We start from the raw sequence: 26489 nt of genomic DNA, 5'->3' as shown, positions 1-26489 counted from the left end.
TCCTTAAATACGTCTATGCTATTTGCCCCAGATGCACCTTAAGATGGTGAGGTCCACATTTCCTGAAGTTCTTCCTAGATTTTATTAGTGGATATCTTATATCATTAACTGTAGTATGAACTCTCCCATGAAGCAAAAAGTTATCTTTGAAACTTATCAATAGGGTCGATGCAGCGTCTTCTTCTTGCAGCTTACCTATCAGCCTTCTGTTTTCTAGAAAAAACAACTTTGCAAAAATTCTTTTATAAAGCAGTTTGACTTAAAGCAGAAGCAGACTCCCTAAATACTCCCTAATAAAGAACTTATTCTTCAACAAAGACTTTTACATAAATTATTTCCTGTACCTACTGTTTTGGATTTGTAGTCCAAGAGCTAGGTGGCACTGCTGTACTGTTGGTAAACCCCTCAGTTGACTGCTGCCAGTAGTTTTATCATTTATGACTTCTAGACTATTGTTAGGAATGTCTAAATTTTAAAAAATCCCATTTGTTGACTATGTTTTCTCGACATGCATAGATACATTTGAGGACTTTTGAAAAGCCATTGGACATGCAGCATGTAAAGGCAAATCCTTATTTTGTCAAAATTAAATCTCGTTTATAGAACATTGTTCTTTCTGGAGGTTCAACAATGTTTCGGGATTTTGGGCGTCGTTTACAGCGAGATCTGAAAAGAGTAGTGGATGCAAGATTGAAAATTAGTGAACAGCTTAGCGCTGGTCGAATAAAGGTACATTATTGTCTCCTCTTATTATGTTTCTTTTAAATTTAGATGATTTAGAAAAGCCAACTATCAATGACGTTCTTTTTCAGAAATGAATTTAACCCCTTCCTTTTTGAAGGCCTGGTTTTATTTTCAGTCATATAACTGGGAAAGCAGTTATAGTTAGATATTGAGGTTAAAAATCAACAACTACAGCTGATACAGGGTGAATGGTTGTGTAGCCATGAGAAAGGGTCTCTTAGGGTAGGTGTTCAATGTATGTGTGATGACCTAACTTGAATGGATGCAACCACAATTTGAGCAGCTCCTCATGTTCCACTTGTGGACCAAGTGACTACATCTCCCCAAACTATCCTCAAGCAATTGTAGATTGTGCAGATTTTCCCTGTAAGGGTGAAACCTGGGACCTATGACTACAGATTTCAGCGAGCGTTTCTTTTTTAGGTCCAATGCTCTCTGTTGTTGATTATTATTGAAAGTTCAGTGATGGAGGGGGGCAGCTGTCTGGGTCATCAGATGGCTTCCCTAGCCTAGTTATAGCTATTATCTTTGCCACTGTACAGCTCCTAACAAAATCAACAATATCAAACTGTCAAGAAGTAACACAGCACTGATGCAGTTCTTCAAAATCTGTTCCAGAGCATTCTGGAGGATATCTTGGATGACTCATCCAGCGAGGCCATATGGATAGACCTCAGGAATGGGAAGAGTGTAATCACTTGATAGGATTGTATGACAAGCCTCCTAATAGCCAGCAGGAGATACAGGAACTGATATGTGAGCAGATTATGGATAAATGTTAAATCAACAGGACTGTTATGGTGGGTGATTTTAACTTCCCCTCTATTAACTGGGCTTCCATTAGTCCCAGGGGCTTTTTTGGGGGAGAATTTGTCATGTGCATCCAGGAGGATTTCTCGAACCAATATATAAATAATCCAACAAGGAAAGGGGTTACTTGACCTGGTATTGGAGAATGAGCCCGACAAAGTGATAGAAATTTCAGTGGGGGAGCATTTCGGGAACAATGACTGTAATCCTGTAAGTTTTAAGTTACTTATAGAAAAGCTTCGCAGTTCCCTGAAAGTGGCAAGGCAAGTAGATAAGGTGGTCAAGACACCATATGCTTGTCTTCGTCAGTTGGGCATAGAGTATAAAACTTGGCAAGTTATGTTGCAGTTGTATTGAACTTTAATTAGGCCACATTTGGAAAACTGTGTACAATTCTGGTCGCCATGCTATCAGAAAGATATGGAGACTTTGAAGAGGATACAGGAAAGGATTATTAGGATAAGACCATAAGACCATAAGACATAGGAGTGGAAGTAAGGCCATTCGGCCCATCGAGTCCACTCCGCCATTCAATCATGGCTGATGCGCATTTCAGCTCCACTTACCAGCGTTTCCCCCGTAGCCCTTAATTCCTCTAGACAACAAGAATCTATCAATCTCGGATATTGCCTGGTTTGGAGGGTATCACTTATGAGGAGAGATTAGACAAACATGTTAGTTTTCAGAGGCTGAGGGAAGACCTGATAGAAGTTTACAAAATGATGAAATCAAAATTTACAAATGACCCTCATGGATAGTTGGAGTTTATTTTCCCCAGGGTAGACATGTCTATTACTAGGGGATATAAGTTTAAGGTAAAAGGGGGAGTTTTAATGGAGATGTGAGAGATAAATTTTTTTTATACAGAGGGTGGCAAGTGTCTAGAATGTACTGCCAGAGGAGGTGGTAGAAGGAGATACAATAGCAACATTTAAAAGGCATCTTGACAGATACATGAATAGGCAGGAAATAGACCATATACGGACAAAAGGCTTTTTGTTCAGAAAGGCATCTTATGTTGTGCTGGATTAGTGGGCTGAAGGACCTGTTCCTAAATTGTACTGTTCTTTGTTATTTGTTCATTCTGAATTCTCAAACCCTTATAAAGACCAGGAAGTATATGACATTCTGACAGCAACCAAAGCAGGAACAATGGATGGACTTAACCTGGAATTCTTGAGGAACATCAGATCACATCCAGGGAGAGTGACGAACAAAGCTATTTAACAGCATCCAGAGTGCAACCACAATCCAAGCACCTGGTAGTCCAAGACAGTAGCAATTGACAATCCAGGGATGCCACTCTTGACAATTTATGCAGGTCCACCCTGTCACCATGGGGATGACAGAGTACAGAGGTTAAAATAGGCATGAATAGAGATGTGTTGTTGTTAAACAGTTCCTGTCTATGTCCAACACCATCCAACACCAACAGTCCAACAATGGCATCTCCAAATCCTGTCTATTGATGCACTTCAACCAATACCTTTAGTTTTGAGATATAAATATGAACTTTTGTAGGATTTATCTTAGAGTCTGCATTATTGATTTGAAAAGGTTTGCCTTAAGAACTGAGAGGTTATTTCTAAAAGAAAACTTAAAATTCTAGTTTATGTGTTCCTCAGATTCGTTCTTTTCCTTAAGGTATTTCATTTTAGGAAACATCACTCAAGTAAAGTAGGTAGAGACAAATAGGCTGTGATGAAAACGTGATTAATTTTTACTATGCTATTTAGCATTTTCAGTTTCGTTTCACTACAGATGTCCAAACACACAAACTACAGGCCATTCTGTCCCAACGCCTTGTATCAGCATTTAACTTCTGCTTGAGCCGATAGTTCTAACCATCTGTTCCCACATCCTTTTATTTCCTTTTTACTTCATCCATTTAGGTAATCTAATCAAGAACAATGACCTAGTTTCTACCTCAACTGTAAACTCTCAAACTATAATCTGCAGCTTGCCAGCTATATAGAGAAACTTATCATCCTATCTTAGTTTTAACCTTGAATCCTGGTGCTACCCAAAGTTTGGGTTGGGACTCCAAAAGCTGTGTTCCTGCTGTAGCACATTGCCATCCCCCACCCCTCTCCACTGACACCCTCATAGGTTTCCCAGCTTCCACTCTCATAGGTTCTTCCCATGGCCTGCTGTATAGGACTGTTATGCTGACCTCTGTTAAATCAATCTCGCCTGAGCTCACAGGTCCAATAGAGGGGTTATGGCAATTTTCAAGCTTTCAAATGGAGTCACAGAAAGAAAATGTTTGGGAATAACTGATCCATGGATTCCTCATTGTTAAGATCTGAAGTACTAGAAACTATCTGCTTCTTGCGTGCCCTGTCCCAATCATTCCGATTTTAAAATAATTCTATCATATCCTGAGATTGTATTGTTATAATGATAGAGTGAGGTTAAAAAATTTACAAACAAGTTACCCCAATCATTTTATTTTTCAGAATTTACTTGTATAGATTAAGCTAACAAGTTGTGAGATAGAAGTTCAAAAGGCGTGATTATCAATTTCGTATTCCTGTTACGATATAAGAATGACTGTGAAACTTTGTAATTGATTCAGATTGGTTTTAAAGGCTGATAATTAATTTTCATTATTTCAATAAGCCTAAACCAATTGAGGTCCAGGTGATAACCCACCATATGCAGCGATATGCAGTTTGGTTCGGCGGCTCCATGCTTGCATCAACAGTAAGTGAACTTAAACATACATGCACACAAACATAGAAATATTTACTTTATTCAGTCCTGGGAGATAGATGTCACTGGTTGGTCAGAACGTATTGCCCATTCCCAACTGCCCTTGAAAAGGTAGTGGTGAGCTGCCTCCTTGAACTGCTGCAGTCCATGTTCAAATAGGAGCATTCATCCCTTCAAGTTTGCTCTGCCATTCAATTTGATCATGATTTACCTGTGTGTTTTAATTCCACATTCCCATCCATCTGCACTAACCTTGCCTGACAAGAATCTATCTACACCTGCCTTAAAAATTATCAGTGACAGAGGGCAGTGAGTTCCAAGTTGCTCGACTATTTGACAGGAATGAAAAATTCCCTCCTCTCTCTAATAAAACGGCAATCCCTAATTTTAATTCTGTGCTCCCTAACTCTGGACTGTCCCACAAGAAGAAACATCCTTCCTGCATCCACTTCTCAGGACCGTTCAGGATCCTATAGTAATGTCACCATAGCCCCACCACCAGACCATAGGCTGTTCTCTCATTAGAGAGAGAGAGATGATTGCTGGTGGTTTAACTTGAGGGTCACCACACCTCAGGTGAGGGAGAGGTTGAAAATAGCGCAATAGCAGATACAATAGCAGCATTCAAGAACCACCTGAATAAATATATGAATAGGAAGCGAATAGAGGAATAAAAATCCTGTAAGAGAAGACAGTTTTAGTATGGAAGGCAAAATGTGTCAGCGCAAGCTTGTAGGGCTGAAGGGCCTGTTCCTGTGCTATATTGTTCTTTGAAAAGAAGGGTCCTTCATGGTAATCTCAGCTGGTGTGGGAATTGAACCCACTCTGTGATGTCACTCTGTTTCAATTCAATCAGATCATCACTCACTCATCTGAAATGTAGTGAGAACAAACCCAGCCTATCTAAATTTTCCTCGTAAGATAACCCATTCACTTCAAGTATCGATTAGATTAGATTCCCTACAGTGTGGAAACAGGCCCTTCGGCCCAACAAGTCCACATTGGCCCTCTGAAGAGCAACTCACCCAGACCCATTCCCCTACATTCACCCCGACTAATGCACCTAACACTAACGGGCAATTTAGCATGGCCAATTCACAGTCTTTGGACTGTGGGAGGAAACCAGAGCACCCGGAGGAAACCCACGCAGACAGGGGGAGAATGTGCAAATTCCACACAGATAGTCGCATGAGAGTAAACCTTCTCTGAGCCACTTCCAGTGCATTTACATCCTTTCTGTAATAAGAAGATCAAATCAAGTAGCCAAGATGTGGTCTCACCAATGCCCTGTATAGCTGAAGCATATTATTCTTAATTTTATGTTGAAAACAACAGTTAGCATCCCATTAGCTTTCATGACTTCTGCAAAACATGAATACCTAGATTCCTCTGCACTTCGTAATTCTACAGTCATTTTCCAATTTAGTATTCTGCTTTTTTATTCTTTCTGCAAAAGTGAACTTCACTGTTTCTCATTATTTTCTAAGTGCCAGATCTTTGCACAAACACTTTACTCATCTATAATTGGTCTGCAAACTTGTTTTGTAATTTTCACAATTTACTTTCCTCCTTATCTTTGTATCATCTGAAAGTTTAACCACCAAGTCATCAATTCTCTCATCTAAGTCATTAGTATAAATTGTAAGAAGTTGATCACACAGCACAGGTCCCTGCAGGACCCCACTTGGCTCATGCTGCCAATCTGAAAAAGACTCACACTGTTTTCTGCCAGCCAACCAAAATTCTATTTATGCTAGTATGTTACTCCCATTACTTTGAGCTCCTCTTTTGCACAATAACATTTTATGTAGAACCTTGTCAAATGCTTCTGGAAATGCAAATATGTTATATCAACTGACTCCCTTTTATTCGCACCCTTTGTTATTCCTTCAAAGAATTCCAATAAATTAGTTAAGCACAATTTCCCTTTCACTAAACCATGCTGATTCTTCCTAATTACCTTGCGTTTTTCAAAGTTCCAGTTATAACTTCCTTAGTGATTTATTTTAACAACTTCCTTATGACAGACATCAAGCTAACTAGCCTACAGTTTCCTTTTTAGTGCCTCCCTTCTTGAATGGAGGGATTATATTTGCTATTTTCCAATTTAATGTAAATTTACCAGAATTTAGGAAAATGAATGAAACACATGTAGATTCCCTACAGTGCGAAAAGAGGCCCATTGAATCTGCACTGACCCTCCAAAGGCCATCTCACCCAGACCCTATAACATCACATTTACCATGGCAAATGTAAACTAATATATCGTTTGAGTGTGGGAGGAAATCCACACAGATGGAGGGAGAAAGTGCAACCTGCACACACAGTCACCCAAGGCTGGAATTGAGCCTGGGTCCCTGGTGCTATGAGGCAACAGTGCTTACCACTGAGCCATCATGCCACCTGTATTAGCTACCTCTTTTGAGATGGTAAGATAAAGTCCATCAGGACCCAGAGACTTATCAACCCATAGTTCCATCAGTGTGCTCTGCACTGCTTCCCTAGTGATTGTAATTTCACCAATCTCCATTCTTCCTTTAACCTCTACATATACAGGTATTACTGGGATGTTTTTGTAGTCTCTATCATGAAGGTGGAGAAAGTGAGGACTGCAGAGGCTGGAGACCAATTCCAATATCGAACAACCCAGATGGCCTCCTTCTTCAAAGACAGCAATTTCCCCTCAGACGTGGTTGACGATGCTCTCCACCGAATCTCCTCCACTTCCTACTCCTCTGTCCTTGAACCCCGCCCCTCCAATCGCCACCAGGACAGAACCCCATTGGTCCTCACCTATCACCCCACCAACCTCCAGATACATCGTATCATCCTCCGTCATTTCCGCCACCTCCAAACAGACCCCACCACCAAGGATATATTTCCCTCCCCTCCCCTCCCAGCAGTCCGGAAAGACCACTCCCTTCGCGACTCCCTTGTCAGGTCCACAACCCCCAACAACCTAGCCTCCACTCCCGGCACCTTCCCCTGCAACCGCAAGAAATGCAAAACTTGTGCCCACACCTCCCCCCTCACTTCCCTCCAAGGCCCCAAGGGACCCTTCCATATCCGTCACAAATTCACTTGCACCTCCACACACATCATTTACTGCATCCGCTGCACCCAATGTGGCCTCCTCTACATTGGGGAGACAGATCGCCTACTTGCGGATCGTTTCAGAGAACACCTCTGGGACACTCGCACCAACCAACCCAACCGCCCCGTGGCGGAACACTTTAACTCCCCCTCCCACTCCGCCAAGGACATGCAGGTCCTTGGCCTCCTCCATTGCCAGACCATGGCAACACGACGCCTGGAGGAAGAGCGCCTCCCTTCCACCTAGGAACCCTCCAACCACAAGGGATGAATGCAGATTTCTCCAGCTCCCTCATTTCCCCTCCCACCACCTTATCTCAGTCCCAACCCTCGGACTCAGCACCACCTTCCTAACCTGCAATCTTCTTCCCTACCTCTCCGCCCCCACCCACTCACCGGCCTATCACCCTCACCTGCTCCTTGGATGCTGCCTGACCTGCTGTGCTTTTCCAGCAACACATTTTTCAGCTCTATCATGAAGGTCCAAAGCAAAACATTTACTCATTACATCCATCATATCTTTATCATCAATAATTAACTATGATTTTCCCCATCCAGATGACCAACATTCATTTCATTTACTCCTGTTCGTAAGATTATAAGATACAGGAGCAGAATTAGGCTAGTTAGGCTCACCGAGTCTGCTCTGCCATTCAAGCATGGGTGATATGTTTCTCAACCCCATTGGCTTCCTTTATCCCTGTAATTCTTGATCCTTTTACCAATCAAGAACTTACCTATCTCTGTCTTAAAAATGCTTAATGACTTGAGCTCCACAGACCTAATCAGCAATTAGTTCTAAAGATTATCCACCCACTGGCTGAAGAAATTTCTCTTCATCTCTGTTCTAAAGGGTCATCCCTACACTGTGAGGCTGTGCTCTTGGGTTCTAGTCTTGTCTCCCAATGGACACATTCTCTCCTCTTCCACTCTATCCAGATCTCGGTGTTCTGTGAGTTCAATCAGATGCCCTCATCCTTTTAAACTCCATTGAATACAGACCCAGCATCCTTAACGCTCCTCATATGAAAAACCCTTCATCTCTGGGTTCGTTCTCAAAAACCCCTCTAAGGTCAGCACATCCTTCCTTTGCTATAGGGCCCAAAGATCCCCACAATACTCCAAATCCCATCTGACCAGAGCCTGTACAGCCTCAGCAGTACATTGCTGATGTTATATTATAGCCCTCCTTAAATAAATGCTGACATTGTATTTAGAATAGAATAGAATCCCTACAGTGTGGAAACAGGCCATTCAGTCCAAGAAGTCCACACCAACTCTCTGAAGAGCATCTCACCAAGACTCACCCCCCCATACCCTATCCCATAACTCTACATTTCCCTTTCTTACATATCACTGGAGACTATGGGCAATTTAGCAAAACCCATGTACCTAACCTGCACATCTTTGGACTGTGGGAGGAAATTAGAGCACCCAGAGGAAACCCCCGCAGACACGAGGAGAATGTGCAAACTCCACACAGAGGCTGGAATTGAAGCCACAGGTCCCTGGTGCTGTGAGGCAGCAGTGCTAACCACTGAACTACCGTGCTTTTTGTCTTCCTAACTGCGAATTGAACCTGCATGTTGAAATGAAGAGAATGTTGAACCGGAACTCCCAACTCATATAACATATAGAACATAGAACACAGAAAAGTACAACACAGAACAGGCCCTTTGGCCCATGATGTGTGCCAAGAATTAATCCTAATGTAAAATAAAATAACTTAACCTACGCACCCCTCAATTCACTGCTATCCATGTGCATGCCCAGCAGTCACTTAAATGTCCCTAATGACTCTGCTTCCACCACCACCGCTGGCAGCGCATTCCATGCATTCACAACTCTCATGCCAGTCAATCCTGCCCTAGGGAAAAGTCTCTGGCTATTGACTCTATCCATGCCTCTCATTATCTTATATACCTTGATCAGGTCACCTCTCTTCCTCCTTCTCTCCAGAGAGAAAATCCGAGCTCAGTCAACCCCTCTTCATAAGGCAAGCCCTCCAGTCCAGGCAGCATCCTGGTAAACCTTATTTGCACCATCTCCAAAGCCTCTGTATCTTTCCTATAGTAGGGCGACCAGAACTGGGCACAATATTCTAAGTGTGGTCTCAACCAGGGATTTGTAGGGCTGTAGCAAAACCTCGCGGCTCTTAAACTTGATCCCCCTGTTAATGAAAGCCAAAACACCATATGCTTTCTTAACAATTCTATCCACTTGGGTGGCAACTTTGAGGGATCTATGTACTTGAACACCAAGATTCCTCTGTTCCTCCACATTGCCAAGAACCCTGTCTTTAATCCTATATTCAGCATTCAAGTTTGACCTTCCAAAATGTATCACTTCACATTTATCCAGGTTGAACTTCACCTGCCATTTCTCAGCCCAGTTCTGCATCAACTCTCTTTGTGCATCAGATTTCCGAAGCCTTTCTCCATTCAGTACATAGTTTTAGCCTCTTTTCTTCCTACCAAAATGAACAACCTCACATTTTTCTCACATTGTTTTCCATCTGACACATCTTTGCCCACTTTCCTAGCTTGCTCAAGTCCTTCCGTAGCCTCCCTGCTCCTCACCACAACCTGACCATCCACCTATCTTTGTGACATCTGCAAATGTAGCAACAATGCCCTCAGTCCCTTTATCCAGATCATTGATGAATAGTGTGAATAGTTGTTGTCCCAACACTGACCCCTGCAGAACTCCAGTGGTCACCGACTGCCAACCTGGAAAAGACCCCTTTATCCCCATGTTCTGCCTTCTGTCAGTCAGTTAATCCTCTATCCATGCCAACACCTTGCCTCTAACACCATGGCCTCTTATGTTAGTTAGCTGCATCCTATGTGGCACCATGTCAAAAGCTTTCTTTAAGTCCAAATTGATCATGTCCACTAGCTCTCCTTTGTTGTTGAGCAAGTAACTGTCTCATTACTGTCTCAGAAAAGTCTAGCAGATTTGACAGGCATAGCCTCAATGGATTCTAAATTCTTATCAATAACCGATTTCAGGCTAACCAGCCTATAGCTTCTTGTTTGCTGCCACCCTCCCTTCTTAATCAAGTGTTACATTAGTAATTTTCCATTCCTCTGGCACTGTCCCTGACTCCCGAGATGGCTGAAGGATCACCACCAATGACTGTATGATATCCTCAGCTATGTCCTTCAGAACTCTGAGATATTGTCTATCTGATCTGGTCATTTATCCATATTCAGACCTTTCAGCTTCTCCAGCATCTTCTCCTTCATGATGGCTGCTCTACTCACCTCTGCTCCTGATTGTCTTGAAGTCTGGTGTGCTGCTGTTGTCTTTCACTGTGAAACCTGATGCAAAGTATCTATTTAATTCCTCTGCCATTTCTTTGTTTTCTATTACTACTTCTCCAGCATCATTTTCCAGCGGTCCAATGTCCAGTTTTCCTTTTTAATATTTGCAGGAACTCTTGCTATCATTTTTTACATTCCTAGTGTTATGACACGGGGTAAACCCTCCTGTTTAACTTAAAACCAGCAACACAGGAAAGATTTATCCAGTGCAGTAATCTGTAAACATTTGAGTGGCCAAGGACTATTTAAACTAACAATTAACAACTTTATTTCTTAAAGTATAACAGAGAATAATTAAATAAACACCTATTTACAATTCTTTCCTCTAACCTATCTTTTACCTTCCCTTCTATAATACTAATCCAATAAAACTCCCAATTAAGATTTACAGAAAAATTCAAATTTTAAAACCAGCAAGCAGTCAAATCTTCTCTTAATCTTCGTCAGTAGATTGGCTCTCCAGGTCAGTGTTGAGGTTTTTTTCTGTGCAAATTTCTTCTCTAGACAGGTACCTCTCAGAGAGTTCTGACTAGCAGTCTACAGCTGTTGGAATGATGGCAGTTCTCCTCCCAACTGTTCAATTTTCCCTGGTCTTATACCCCAAAGCATTGGATTGTGTCATTGGCTTTTGAGATTGTCAATATTCTCAATTCAAACTTGATTGGAATTTGGTATTTTTCAGGGTATAATTTACACTGATTGGCCTAATTTGGATCTGTTCTGCTGTTTCCAGGCAACCAGCTACCCCAGTAGCTGGAGCACATGTTACATTGTGTCTTACTGAGAACACTTGGTGCTGTCACTGCTAGCTTTTACTCTGTTAAAGGTATAGTATGCTCACATCTTCATAGAACATAGAACATAGAACATAGAACAATACAGCACAGAACAGGCCCTTCGGCCCACGATGTTGTGCCGAACATTTGTCCTAGCTTAAGCATCCATCCATGTACCTATCCAATTGCCGCTTAAAGGTCGCCAATGATTCTGACTCTGCCACTCTCACAGTCAGCGCATTCCATGCCCTCACCACTCTCTGGGTAAAGAACCTACTCCTGACATCCCCCCTATACCTTCCACCCTTCACCTTAAATTTATGTCCCCTTGTAACACTCTGTTGTACCCGGGGAAAAAGTTTCTGACTGTCTACTCTATATATTCCTCTGATCATCTTATAAACCTCTATCAAGTCACCCCTCATCCTTCACCGTTCCAATGAGAAAAGGCCTAGCACTCTCAACCTATCCTCGTACAACCTATTCTCTATTCCAGGCAACATCCTGGTAAATCTTCTCTGCACCCTCTCCAAAGCTTCCACATCTTTCCTAAAGTGAGGTGACCAGAACTGCACACAGTACTTCAAATGTGACCTAACCAAGGTCCTGTACAGTTGCAACATCACTTCACGACTCTTGAATTCAATCCCTCTGCTAATGAACGCTAATACACCATAGGCCTTCTTACAAGCTCTATCCACCTGAGTGGCAACTTTCAAGGATCTATGAACATAGACTCCAAGATCACTCTGCTCCTCCACCTTATTAAGAACCCTACCGTTAACCCTGTATTCCGCATTCTTATTTGTCCTTCCAAAGTGGACAACCTCACACTTGACAGGGTTGAACTCCATCTGCCACTCCTCAGCCCAGCTCTGCATCATATCTAAGTCCCTTTGCAGCCGACAACAGCCCTCCTCACTATCCACAACTCCACCAATCTTCGTATCATCTGCAAATTTACTGAACCACCCTTCGACTCCCTCTTCCAAGTCATTAATAAAAATTACAAACAGCAGAGGACCCAGAACTGATCCCTGTGGAACTCCACTTGTAACTGGGCTCCAGGCTGAATATTTACCATCTACCACCACTCTGACTTCAACCGGTTAGCCAGTTTTCTATCCAACTGGCCAAATTTCTCTCTATCCCATGCCTCCTGACTTTCCGCATAAGCCTACCAGGGGGAACCTTATCAAATGCCTTACTAAAATCCATGTACACTACATCCACTGCTCTACCTTCATCCACATGCTTGGTCACCTCCTCAAAGAACTCAATAAGACTTGTAAGGCAAGACATGCCCTTCACAAATCCGTGCTGGCTGTTCCTAATCAAGCAGTGGCTTTCCAGATACTCATAAATCCTAAGCCTCAGTACCCTTTCCATTACTTTGCCTACCACCGAAGTAAGACTAACTGGCCTGTAATTCCCAGGGTTATCCCTATTCCCTTTTTTGAACAGGGGCACAACATTCGCCACTCTCCAGTCCCCTGGTACCACCCCCGTTGATAGTGAAGACGAAAAGATCATTGCCAGCGGCTCTGCAATTTCCTCTCTTGCTTCCCACATAATCCTAGGATATATCCCGTCAGGCCCGGGGGACTTGTCTATCCTCAAGTTGTTCAAAATGCCCAACATATCTTCCTTCCTAACAAGTATTTCTTCTAGCTTACCAGTCCGTTTCACACTCTCCTCTTCAACAATACGGTCCCTCTTGTTTGTAAATACTGAAGAAAAGTACTCATTCAAGACCTCTCCTATCTCTTCCGAATCAATGCACAGTCTCCCACTACTGTCCTTGATCGGACCTACCCTCGTTCTCGTCATTCTCATGTTTCTCACATACGCATAAAATGCCTTGGGGTTATCCTTGATCCTATCCGCCAAAGATTTTTCATGCCCTCTCTTAGCTCTCCTAATCCCTTTCTTCAGCTCCCTTCTGGCTATCCTGTATCCCTCCAAAGCTCTGTCTGAACCTTGTTTCCTCAACCTTATGTAAGCCTCCTTCTTCCTCTTTACAAGTCATTCAACCTCCCTCGTCAACCAAGGTTCCCTCACATGACCATCTCTTTCCTGCCTGACAGGTACATACATATCAAGGACCCGTTGTATCTGTTCCTTGAAGAAGTTCCACATTTCCACGACATCCTTCCCTGGCAGCCTATGCTCCCAACTTATGCTCCTCAGATCCTGTCTTACAGCATCGTATTTACCCTTTCCCCAATTGTAAAACCTACCCTGTTGCACGCACCTATCTCTCTCCATAACCAAGGTGAAAGTCACAGAATTGTGGTCACCATCACCAAAATGTTCACCCACTAACAAACCCATCACTTGTCCCGGTTCGTTACCAAGTACCAAATCCAATATGGCCTCCCCTCTGGTCGGACAATCTATATACTGAGTTAGAAAAGCTTCCTGGACACACTGCACAAACACCGCCCCATCCAATCTACTTGATCTAAAGAGCTTCCAATCAATATTTGGGAAGTTGAAATCGCCCATAACTACTACCCTGTGGCTTCTGCACCTTTCCAAAATCTGTTTCCCAATCTGTTTCTCCACATCTCTGCTGCTATTGGGGGGCCTATAGTAAACACCCAACAAGGTGACTGCTCCTTTCCTATTTCTGACTTCAGCCCATACTACCTCCAAAGGCAGATCCCCCTCGAACTGCCTTTCTGCAGCCGTTATACCATTTCTAATTAGCAACGCCACCCCCCCCTTCTTTTTTACCACCCTCCCTAATCTTACTGAAACATCTGTAACCAGGAACCTCCAACAACCATTCCTGTCCCTCTTCTATCCACGTTTCCGTGATGGCCACAACATCGTAGTCCCACTACTTAAGTTCACCCACCTTATTTCTGATATTCCTTGCGTTGAAGTATACACACTTGAACCCATCTCTGTGTCCGCAAGTATTCCCTATCAGTGCTACCTTCTCCACAGCCTCCCTACATTCTTGGACATCCTGACAAACAGCTAGCCTACTTGCTGGACTACAAGTCCGGATCCCACACCCCTGCCAAATTAGTTTAAACCCCTCCGAAGAGTGCTAGCAAACCTACCTCCCAGGATATTGGTGCCCTTCTGGTTCAGGTGCAACCCGTCCTGCTTGTACAGGTCCCACCTTCCCCAGAATGCAGTCCAATTGTCCAAATACCTGAAGCCCTCCCTCCTACACCATCCTTGCAGCCACGTGTTCAACTGCACTCTCTCCCTATTCCTTGCCTCACTGTCACGTGGCACCGGCAACAACCCAGAGATGGCGACTCTGTCCGTCCTAGCTTGTAGCTTCCAGCCTAACTCCCTGAGGTCCTGAATGACCTCCCCACCCCTCTTCCTACCTATGTCGTTGGTGCCAACATGCACCACGATTTCTGGCTGCACACCCTCCCCCTTAAGGATTCTGAAGACACGGTCCGAGACGTCTCGGACCCTGGCACCCGGGAGGCAACAAACCATCCGAGAGTCTCGCCCATGTCCACAGAACCACCTGTCTGTCCCTCTAACTATAGAGTCTCCTATAACGAGCGCTCTCCTCCTCTCCCCCTTTCCCTTCTGAGCCTCAGATCCGGACCTCGTGCCAGAGACCCGGTCACTGCAGCTTACCCCTGCTAGGCCTTCCCCCCCAACAGTATCCAAAGCGGTATACTTATTGTTGAGGGGAACGACCACAGGGGATCCCTGCACTGCCTGCTTCCTCCCCTTCCCACCTCTAACTGTTACCCAGCTACCTCTGTTCTCTGGCATAACTATGTCCCTGTAGCTTCTATCTATCACCCTCTCAGCCTCTGGAATAATCCTCAGTTCATCCAACTCCAGCTCCAGTTCCCTAACGCGTTCTGTGAGGAGCAGGAGCTGACTGCATTTCCTGCAGATGAAGTCGGCAGGAGCATCGGTGGTCACCCCTACCTCAAACATCCTGCAGGATGAACATTCCACTGCCTGCACTGCCATTACTCTACACTTAGTCTCCAAAACAAGAACACTGAGTAGCTTACCTGTGGACTTTAAAGTTAGGTTAGAGGAGGAGGATGGGAGGGAGGCCCTACTTTGTAGGGCCTCGGGTCTAGAACACACCCACTCAAATATCAATCACTTACCTTCCCGACCAGCTCTGCCCTCCAACTTCACTTCTGCCCAGCTCGCGCCGCTCTCTGCTGTGAAAAGAGCACTAGCTCTTCATAACACTAGCTAGCCTCTCATACTCTAATTTAGTAGTACTAATTAACGTTTTAATTGCTCTTTTCCTTATAGAGGTTTACAAAATGATGAGGGGCATGGATAGGGTAAATCAGCAAAGTCTTTTCCCTGGGGTTGGGGAGTCCAGAACTAGAGGGCATAGGTTTAGGGTGAGAGGGGAAAGATATAAAAGAGACCTAAGGGGCAACTTTTTCACGCAGAGGGTAGTACATGTATGGATTGAGCTGCCAGAGGATGTGGTGGAGGCTGGTACAATTGCAACATTTAAGAGGCATTTGGATGGGTAAATGAATAGGAAGGGTTTGTAGGGATATGGGCCAGGTGCTGGCAGGTGGGACTAGATTGGGTTGGGATATCTGGTCGGCATGGACGGTTGGACCGAAGGGTCTGTTTACATGCTGTACATCTCTATGACTCTATGACCTGTCATTCACCCTTTGAACAATTATATATTTTTCTTTGAAGCTTGATGCACTCCTTAACTTTTTTTAATTAATCACAGATAGCACGTCTTATCCTACAGAACCTTTCTTTCTACTAAGAATGTACTTCTTCTTCCTAATAAGAGAGCAGCCCTATGGTCTGCTAGGACTATGGCGACTTTACCGTACCTTTACTTGTTTCTAAATATTCTGAAATGTCCCTTATAATGTCTATGACTGCTTCTCAACTGCTAGCCCAGTGTCCCTATTTCCTTCTGCTCGCTTAGCTTCCACACCCTTAAAAATTACCTTTTTCAAGATGAAAATACTTTTAACATTAGATTAGATTAGATTACTTACAGTGTGGAAACAGGTCCTTCGGCCCAACAAGTCCACACCAACCCGCCGAAGCACAACCCACCCCAACTTATGCCCCTACATTTACCCCTTCACCTAACACTACGGGCAATTTAGCATGGCCAATTCACCTAACCTGCACATTTTTGGACTGTGGGAGGAAACTGGAACACCCCCACGCAGACACAGGGAGAATGTGCAAACTCCACATAGACAGTCGCCTGAGGCGGGAATTGGACCCGGATCTCTGGTGCTGTGAGGCAGCAGTGCTAACCACTGTGCCACCGTGCCGCCCATAAAGAAGACTTGATCCAGTCTTTTATCTTTCAAGTTGTATGTAATTCTAACAAAGATTATTCTGATGCCAAGATCTATATTTCTAATGTCATTTTTATATAGCAACATTTTTTAATAGCATCATATTAAATGCAGCTGTGTTGATTGGAGTCCAAACTATCTCTGTCATCATAATTGTCATTATCAGGATAAGTGAGGTGTTGGAAAAGAAATGAAAATAATTTAGCAACATGACTACTTTGTTTCCCTCCCAACAGCCTGAGTTTTACCAAGTATGCCACACAAAAAAGGATTATGAAGAATTTGGTCCTAGTATTTGTCGTCACAACCCAGTTTTTGGCGTCATGTCATAATGGCAGCTATGAGTTACTGCAGCTTAGGAATTGAAAGTCCTGCTACAGAACAGGATTAGTGGAAGAACTAGCAGGTTTGTACCACTGCTGAATTGTAATCCGGATATTTGAACCCAAGCCGCTTATCCGACAGGGTTGGACACTGTCTAGAATTACTTCTAGTTAAGCCCACCATGCGCCAGCTATTTATGTTCTTGCAATGTTCCTGCTTTCCCGTACTTAGGTTTATAGCACAGCAGAAAGTGTTTTGGACTTGAGATACATTGTACTAATCTAAGCAGGTTTTGAAAAGTAATGCCAATAGCATTAATTCTCCCTTTCTAGTGAAGGAATGAAATGGTCCATTTAAAGGAATTTGATTCTCTTTGTAAATATGGAAAGATATATTGCAAATCACGTGACAGTTTTGTTTATATTTCATAATTGTTTTGCATTATAAGATTGAAACTTTCTCAGCACAATCCAGATGAGTGTGATGTTTACTAATGTGTACAGTTGAATATCTTGAACTTGGAAATATGGAGTTCATTAGCAACTGTTGTTTATTTATTTTAAAAAGAAGGAATGTTTCTTTTTGTTTAAAGTAAAATTACCCTTAATGTTTTGTTTCAGTTTACAGTATTAATTATAACATTATGCCTTAAACATTGTGCTTCTTACATAGTTACTTATTTGTAGTGTTTTAGGTTTCCTGTTTTGAGCCAGGACATTGAGAGAAATGTTAAATATATTGAGATTATAATAAATGGATGAAATGCTACCATGCATCATTTTAATAAAAGCACTTCACAATGCATATGCTTTAGGACTTTGTCATTTCCTCCTTTACAAGATTTTGCCTTTATTGGCTATCTACTGCTGTTAATCTAGTCAGTTTTTACACTTAAAATGGCTGAAGTGATTCTAATTCAGAAACTTCAAATAAAATATCACAAGAGGATTTGTCAGTGCTAAACTATTCAATTGTCCAATCATTGAATTATTCGAAATATTGAATTAAATAGAACAGACTGTCAACTATTTCAATGTTTTAGTACGTATTGCTTGAATATTTTATAATATACATTGTTATTTATTTTAATAGGATGGTTACAGTCCAGGAAGACAACATTTGGCCCATTGTATTCATGCTGGCTCTCTGCAAGTGCAATTCATTTGGTACCACTTTCCAGCCTTTTTCATAATGTCCTGCAAATTTGTTGTTCTTCAATTCTCCTTTGAAAACCACAGATGAATCTGCCTCCCACCCTCTCACAGAATCACAGAATTGTTATGGCGCAGAAACAAGCCATTTGGCCCATTTTTTCCGCACTGGCATTCCAAATGACCATTTGTCTAGTGCTGTTCTCCTGCCTTGTCCTCATTTGTCTACATAATTTCCTTTTCTAAAATAACTGTGGAGTTTCCTTCTGAATGCCTTGATTAAACCTGTCCCCACCACACTCTGTGTACTAGACCCTAACTGCTTGATGTGTGAAAAAAATTTCCCAATATTACAGTTTTTCTTCTTTTATTAATTAATTAAATCTGTACCCTCTCATTCTGGATCATTTCACAAATGAGCCATATTGTCTCCATATTTAATCTGAAAATGTGTTGCTGGAAAAGCGCAGCAGGTCAGGCAGCATCCAAGGAACAGGAGAATCGACGTTTCGGGCATAAGCCCATCTTCCAACAACACATTTTCAGCTCTGATCTCCAGCATCTGCAGTCCTCACTTTCTTCTCCATATTTAATCTGCCTGGATTAACTATGATATTGAAAGCTTCTATCTCCTCTCAGTCTTTTCTTCTTTAAAGAAAAGTTTGATCTTCTCCAATCTATCTGTTTAACTGAAATTCCTCAAACCTGCAATCATTCTCCTGAATCTCTTCTGCACTTCTCAATGCCTTCACATTGTTATTAAAGTATAGTGCCCAGAATTAGATTTAGTTCTCTAGCTGAGGCTGAACTCGTGTCTACTGCAAGTTCCTTTAAGGCAGTGCATCTCAAACCCTAACTGCCTGGTAGCATAAAGATTTTCTTCATGTTGCTGTTGGTTGTCTTGCCAATTACCTTATATTAGTGTCTTCTGGTTCTCAGACTCTGCCAATGGAAACAGTTTATTTCTATGTACTCTGTCTTCACCTTAACTTCTTTGCCTATCGCTGTTCTCTTCCTCAGTTTACAATGCTTCCAAGATTTTGTATCAATCATACAGAAGGCTGTGCACTGCCTTACGTAAAATACTCAACCTCTCTTTTCAGCAGTACTTCCTTTATCTCAAACTGATCCGCAGTTTAATTTCACCCTTTGACACTTTAACAAAACCAGTTTAACATTGTCAGAATGGTTCGCTTTCAGACCCCATCTGAAACAGACCCATCTATCTGCTGAGTGGATGCAAATATTCCCGTGGCATCATTTTGAGAAAAACCAAAGCAATTCTTCCCAGTTTCCTGGCCAATATTTTTCCCTCATACTGTTTCATAAAACCATATAATCCAGTCATCATCACAGTGCACAAATTAGCTGCTGCAGTTCCTACATTGCAACACTTCAGGAAAAAAAGGAAGGATGTCATTGTGTATGGAAAGCTTTGAGAATGATAGAATGGTGATGTGGTAGTGGAATGCACTATATAAATGCAAGTATTTCTCTTATTTAGATCCCGTTTAATAAAATACAATTTCTAGTACATGCTGTCTCTTCTAATCCTATCTTACTTTAACTTTCTAATGCTATCTCTGATACCTATTCCCCTGCCAAATCACTTTAAATCCCTCCAAAGTGGTTCACAGGGACGTTAGCTCCAGTTCTGTTCTGATACAAAGCATCTGGTCTCAATAGGTTACACCCTTTTCCAGCATCAGTCCTGTTGCCCTGGGAATGTAAAGTCCTCTATCTCTCCACCTCTTGATTCATCTGCTCTGTCCGCCTATTTTTAGTGTTATGAAGGTGTAAGGGGTACTGTACCTTTAAGAGAGTTAAAAGCTAGCAGAACTACCTGACACAGCACCAAGTGTTCTGAACAAGATATAATATAACCTTTTGGTCCAGCAGCCAGAGTAGTTGGCTGCCTGGAGACAAAAAACAAATTGAATTAGGCCAATCAGTTTAAATTATACCCCCCAAAAAAACCAAATTCCAATCAAGTTTGAATTTAATATATCGACAATTGTAAAAGCCAATGACACAACCTGTTGCTTTGGGGTATAAGACGAGGAAAAATTGAACAGTTGAGGGAGAACTGGCAAAAAACCAACAGATGGAGGCTGCTGGTAAGAACTCACTCAGAGGTACCTGTCTAGAGAAGGAGTTTGCACAGAGGAAAAACATCGACACTGACCCGGAGAGCAAATCTACAGAGGAAAATACGACAGGTTTTGAAATTTGAATTTTTTTTGGTAAATCTTACTGGGGGTTTTTATCAGACTAGTATAGGAGATAGGTTAGAGGAACGAGTTGTAAATAGATGTCAGTTAATTATTCTCTGTTATACTTTAAAAAATAAACTTGTTATTAACTTGCTCTTAGCCTCTCGACTTTTCATAGATTACTGCACGGGATAAATCTTTTCTGTGTTGCTGGTTTAAATTAAGCAGGACGGTTTACCCACATTGTAACACTAGATTCATTAAGGTTTAGGACTCCGATTAGATTACTTCACCTGAGGTCCTGCTGGCAAATCTTTCCCAGATTCTTTAAATCTGCGCAATCTCACCCTTTATTCTAGCCAAGCCCTTGATATACAGACCATGACCACTGGGTGTACCCCCTCTCTCTTGGTGTTCTGAGCAGTCGGTCAGTGACACCCTTGCCTTGGGGTGCCAGGGAGACAACATGTTCCATTTTGGATTTATGTCTGTAGCCACAGAAATGCCGAGCCTTTTTTTGCTTTTCTGATCTTTCTCTTGCCTCCCTGTGCAGCTGAACCAGCTGTGGTGCTGTGGACTTGACTCTGATGCACTCTACATCACTTTCATTGCTCTTCAAACCTGAGTGAACTACCTGCACTGCGTGGCAGTCACTCCTTAACTCTGCTCTGCCTGTATACCCTTTGGCTGTTGGGTAAGCATATGCAAACATGGGTTTTATGGCACTGTGGTAATGTTCTTACCTCTGATCAAAGAGGCTGGATTCAAGCTCCACCTGCTCCATAGCCATGTAATATCATCTCTGAATAACTTCATGTGAAAATATCTGCCTACATGCTGTCCATGTCAATACTAATCTCAATACTGCATTGCTTTAATACCAACTATTAGTCAAGTTTCAAAACCTGGAGCTTAGACATGCTCCCACTGACCATACTTCTTGCAAATGTTGTTCAGGACATAAAAGTATCCTCTTTGAAAAGGCTTCAGAAATCTGAAGTTCGAAGGATTTAAAAATCCTGGTTGAAGATTCTCTTAAGGTCAACATGCAGGTTCAGTTGGGAGTTAGGAAGACAAATGTAATATTAGTATTCATTTCCAGATTGTTAGAATACAAGAGCAGGAATGTTCTGTTGAGGCAATATAAAGCTCTGGTCAGACTGCATTTTGGATTTTGTGAGACGTTTTGGGCCCTGGATCTCAGAAAGGATATGCTGGCTTTGGAGGAGATTCAGAGTAGGTTTACAATAATGATTGTGGGGATAAAGTGCTTGCCATATGATGAACGGTTGAGGACTCTGGGTCTGTACCCAATGGAGTTTAGAAGCATGAAGGGATATCTCATGGAAACTTATAGAATATTGAGAGCCTTGATAGAGTGGAAGTGGAGAAGATGTTTCCATGAAGAAAAGAGACTAGGACCTGAAGGCATAGCCTCTGAATGAAGGGACAACCCTTTATAACTGAGAAGAGGAGGAATTTCTTCAGTCAGAGGGTGGTGTATCTGTGGAGCTCATTGTCGCAGAAAGCTGTGGAGGCCAAGTCATTGAGTATATTTAAGACAGAGATAGATAGGTTCGTGATTTGTAAAAGGATCAAGGGTTACAGGGAGAAGGCAGGAGAATAAGGTTCAGGAACATATTGACAATGATCAAATAGAGGAGCACATTCGATGGGCCGAATGGCTTAATTCTGCATCTATATCTTATGGTCTTATTTTCTTATTTACCAATATGCATCTCCCCCAAAACCGTGTACTGACACAATTTAGAACATAGAACAGTATGGAACAGGAAAGGGTCCTTCAACCCACCATGTTTATGCTGACTATGATGCCATTCTAAACTAATGCCATCTGTGTGCACGTGATCTTTATCCTTCTATTCCCTGCATATTCATGCTCATGTCAAAATGTCTCTTAATCATTGTTTTTATATCTGCTTCTACCACTTCCGCTGGCAGCACTTTCCAGGCATTTACCACCCACTGCATAAAAAAAGTGCTGCCCACATCTCGTTTAAACTTTCATGCTCACATCTATAAGTTATGCCCCCTAATATTTGACATTTCCACTGTGGGAGAAAGAATCTGCTCTCCATCATGTCCATGCCTTGCATAATTTTACATACTTATATCAAGTCGTACCTCAGCGTCTGATGATCTAGTGAAAGCTATCCATGTTTGTTCAACTTCTCCTTATAGTTTTTTTTTAAATTCATTCATAGGATGAGTGTGTCGCCACTAAGTCAACATTTATTGTCCATCCTTAATTGCCCAGAGGGCAGTTTAGAGTCATCCACATTGCTGTATGTCTGGAGTCACATTTAGGTCAGTCCAGGTAAGGATGGCAGATTTTTTTCCCTAAAGAACCAGATGGGTTTTTTCCTGACAATCGGCAATGGATTTGTGGTCACCATTAGACTCCTAATTCCAGATTTTTATTGTATTCAAATTCCATCTTCTGCTATGGTGGGATTAAAACTCAGGCCCCAGAGAATTATTTGGGACTCTGGATTAAGAGTTCAGCAATAATGCCACTAGGCCATCTTCTCCCTACTTACACTCCAATCCAGGCACTATCCTGTAAACGTCCTTTGCAGTCTTTCCATCTTTCCTAATGTATGGCAACCAGAACTTTATAGAAAACTCCAAATGTGGCCTAACTAAAGGACTTGACTTGCCAACTTTTATATTCAATATCCCAATCAATGAAGGCAATGAAGACAAGCATGCCTTCTTTACCACATTATCCATTTGCTTTGTCAGTTTTAGGGAGCTATGGACTTGTGCCCTGAAGATCCCTCTGTATGTCAATGCTGCTATGAGTCTTGTAATTTATGGTATACTTCCCTGTTGCATTTGACTTCCCAAAATGTATAATCTCACACTTGCCTGGATTCAATTCCATCAGCCATTTCTCTGCCCAACTTTCCAACTGAGCTATATCCCGCTGTATCTTTTGATAATACTCCTCACTATCCACAACTCCATCATTTTTTGTGCCATCTACAAACTTACTAATCAGACCACCTACATTTCCAGATCATTTATATAAATTACAAAGAATAGAGGTCCCAGCACTGATTCTACAGAAAACCTGTCTTAGATCTCCAGTCAAAAAAAAACTTTTCCACAACTACCTATGACCAAGCCAATTTGTATCCAATTTACCAACTCACCAGGAATTAATGTTCTGGATCAGCCTACCATGATGGACCTTGTTATATGCTTGAGTAAAGTCCATCCACTGTCCTACCCTCATCAATCAGTTTTGTCACTCCTTGAAAAACTCAATCAAATTTGTGAAACAAGGCCTCCCCTGTGCAATGCCATGCTGGCCATCCTTAATATGTCAATTATTTTCCAAATGTCAGAAAATGCTGTCTCCAATAATTTCCATATCACTGATGTAAGGCTCATGGCATCTAATTTTCTGAATTATCCTTGTTGCTCTTATTAAACAAAGAAACAATGATGGCTATTCTCCAATCTTCTGGGAACCAGACTATTCAGAAGGACAGACAGGAATGTAAAGGAGGTGGTGTAGCTCTGATATTTAAGCATGATATCAGGACAGTGGTTAGAAATAATATAAGTTCTATGGAGAATAATGTTGAATCCATTTGGGTGGAAATTAGAAATTCTAAGAAGAAAACATCACTGATAGGCGTAGTCTATCAGCCACCAAATAATAATATCACTTAGGGGATGGCAATAAACAAAGAAATAACTAATGCCTGTAAAAATGGTACAGCAATAATCTACATGTTGATTGGTCAAACTAGGTCAGTTAGGGTAGCCTTTAGGAAGAGTTCATTGAACGTATCCACGATAGCTTTCTTGAACAGTATGCAATGGAATCGATAAGGGAGCAAGCTATCCTAGATCTGGTCCTGTGTAATGACAGGAATAATTAATGATGTCATAGTTAGGGATCCTCTTGGAAGGAGCAGTCACAGTAATATTAAATTTAGAGTATAGATGGAAAGTGTGAAGATAAAATCCAATAGCAGGGTCCCGTGCTTAAATACTACAATAGGATGAGGGAGGAGTTGGTTAAAGTAGACTGGAAGAAAAGACTTTATGGTGGGATAATTGACAAACTTTGGAGAACTTTCAAAGCAATTTTTCAAAGTGCTCAGCAAAAATATGTACCAGTGAAAAGGAAGAACTGTGAGGAAAGGGGTAATCTGCCATGGGTGTCTAAGAAAATAAGGGAGGCAATCAAATTGAAAGTGAAGGCATGCAATGGGGCCGAGATCAGTGGGAATCTAGATGATTGGGAAAGCTTTAAAGGTCAACAGAAAGCCACAGAAAAAGCTATAAAGAAGAGTAAGATGAATTATGAGAATTTAGCTCAGAATATAAAGACAGATCGCAAAAGTTTCTATAAATATAAAAAACAAAAAAGAGTGGCTAAAGTAATCGTTGGTCCTTTAGAGGATGAGAAGGGGGATTTAGTAATGGGATATGAGGAAATAGCCGAGGCATTTGAACAGATATTTTGTGTTGGTCTTCACAGTGGAAGACACGAATAACATGCCAATAATTGACAAAGAGATATGAGTAGGTGAGGACCTGGAAACAATCATTACCACGAAAGAGGTCGTGTTGGCAAGCTAATAGACCTAAAGGTAGACAAGTCTCCAAGCCCTGATGGAATGCATCCCAGGATGGCGGAAGAAAAAGCAAATGCATTTGTGGTAGTTTTCCAAAATTCACTGAACTCTGGGGCAGTTCCAGTGGATTGGAAAACAGCAAATGTGACACCACTGTTTAAGAAAGGAGGTAGACAAAGGATGAGGAATTATAGACCCGTTAGATTAGATTCCCTACAGTGTGAAAACAGGCCCTTTGGCCCAACAAGTCCACACCGACCCTCCGAAAAGCAACCCACCCAGACTCATTTCCCTACATTTACCACTGACTAATGCACCTAACCCTATGGGCAATTTAGCATGGCAAATTCACCTAACCTGCATATCTTTGGACTGTGGGAGGAAACCAGAGCACCCAGAGGAAACCCACGCAGACATGGGGAAAATGTGCAAGCTCCACACAGACAGTTGCCCGAGGCAGGAATTGAACCCGGGTCCCTGGCGCTGTGAGGCAGCAGTGCTAACCACTGAGCCACTGTGCCACCTGTTAGCTTAAATTCTGCAGTGGAGAAGATGCTTGAATCTATTATCAGGAAGAAATAGCAAGCATCTGGATAGAAATTGTCCCATTGGGCAGATGCAGCATGTGTTCATGAAGATCAGGTCATGCTTAACTAATCTAGTTAACTAATGACAGATCAGAGGAGAGGGTAGTTGTTGAATGGGCAGAAATGGAATGCAGAGAGTCTGTCAAGAAGGATGCACAGTTGTTAGGGCAAAGGGATGGATTAAAGTGTGTCTGCTTCAATGCAAGGAGTGTCAGGAATAATAGTGATGAACTTACAGCATGGATGAGTACTTGGAACTATGATGTTGTGGCCATAACAGAGACATGGATTTCACAGGGGCAGGAATGGTTGTTGGATGTTCCAGGGTTTAGATCTTTTAAAAAGAACAGGGAGGTGGGTAAAAGAGGAGGGAGAGTAGCATTGTTAATTAGAGAGTGCATCACAGCTGTAGAAAAGGAGATTGTTGAAGAGGGTTTGCCGACTGAGTCAGTATGGGTGGAAGGCAATAACAAGAAAGGAGCACTCACTTTATTGGGTGTTTTCTATAGAGAACTCCCCCCCCACCCCACCCCAATAGCAGCAGAGAGATGGAAAAACAGATTGGACACCAGATCTTGGAAAGGTGCAGATGTAACAGAGTTGTTGTTATGGGTGACTTCAACTTCCCCAATATTGATTGAAACATGCTTAGTGCAGATGATCTGGATGAAGCTGATTTTGTCAGGCGTGTCCAGGAGGGATTCCTGACTCAATATGTAGATAGGCCAACAAGGGGGGGAGGCCATATTGGATTTGGTGCTAGGCAACAAGCCAAGCCAGGTGTCAGATCTCTTGGTGGGAGAGCATTTTGGTGACAGAGAC

General features: G+C 42.2%; 1 protein-coding gene and 1 long non-coding RNA gene across 7 annotated transcripts in view; one reads left to right on the top strand and one right to left on the bottom strand.

The window, feature by feature from the left end:
• The window catches only part of LOC122550120 (actin-related protein 3B), a 182743-nt gene extending 162128 nt beyond the window's left edge, over positions 1 to 20615 (top strand). For 4 of the 5 annotated variants that reach the window (XM_043690732.2, XM_043690731.2, XM_087987571.1 and 1 more), the window contains 3 exons: positions 604 to 729; positions 4177 to 4260; positions 17010 to 17901. In XM_043690732.2, the coding sequence (XP_043546667.1) occupies positions 604 to 729; positions 4177 to 4260; positions 17010 to 17105 (306 nt within the window). In that variant the 3' untranslated portion in view covers positions 17106 to 17901. Of the gene's footprint in view, positions 1 to 603; positions 730 to 4176; positions 4261 to 17009; positions 17902 to 18189 lie in introns of those variants that run through there. The other variant, XR_006311742.2, reaches the window with a different exon arrangement.
• The window catches only part of LOC148150012 (uncharacterized), a 141663-nt gene that overhangs the window by 86523 nt on the left and 28651 nt on the right, over positions 1 to 26489 (bottom strand). The gene's annotated exons all lie outside the window — the stretch shown is intronic.

The sequence above is a fragment of the Chiloscyllium plagiosum genome, unplaced genomic scaffold (genome assembly GCF_037043375.1).
Source record: "Chiloscyllium plagiosum isolate Xiang-an unplaced genomic scaffold, Cpla_swu_hap1 HiC_scaffold_5, whole genome shotgun sequence".
NCBI lineage: Eukaryota > Metazoa > Chordata > Chondrichthyes > Orectolobiformes > Hemiscylliidae > Chiloscyllium > Chiloscyllium plagiosum.
Note: the sequence above shows the minus strand (reverse complement) of the source record. Positions and strands in the feature narration are given on the sequence as shown.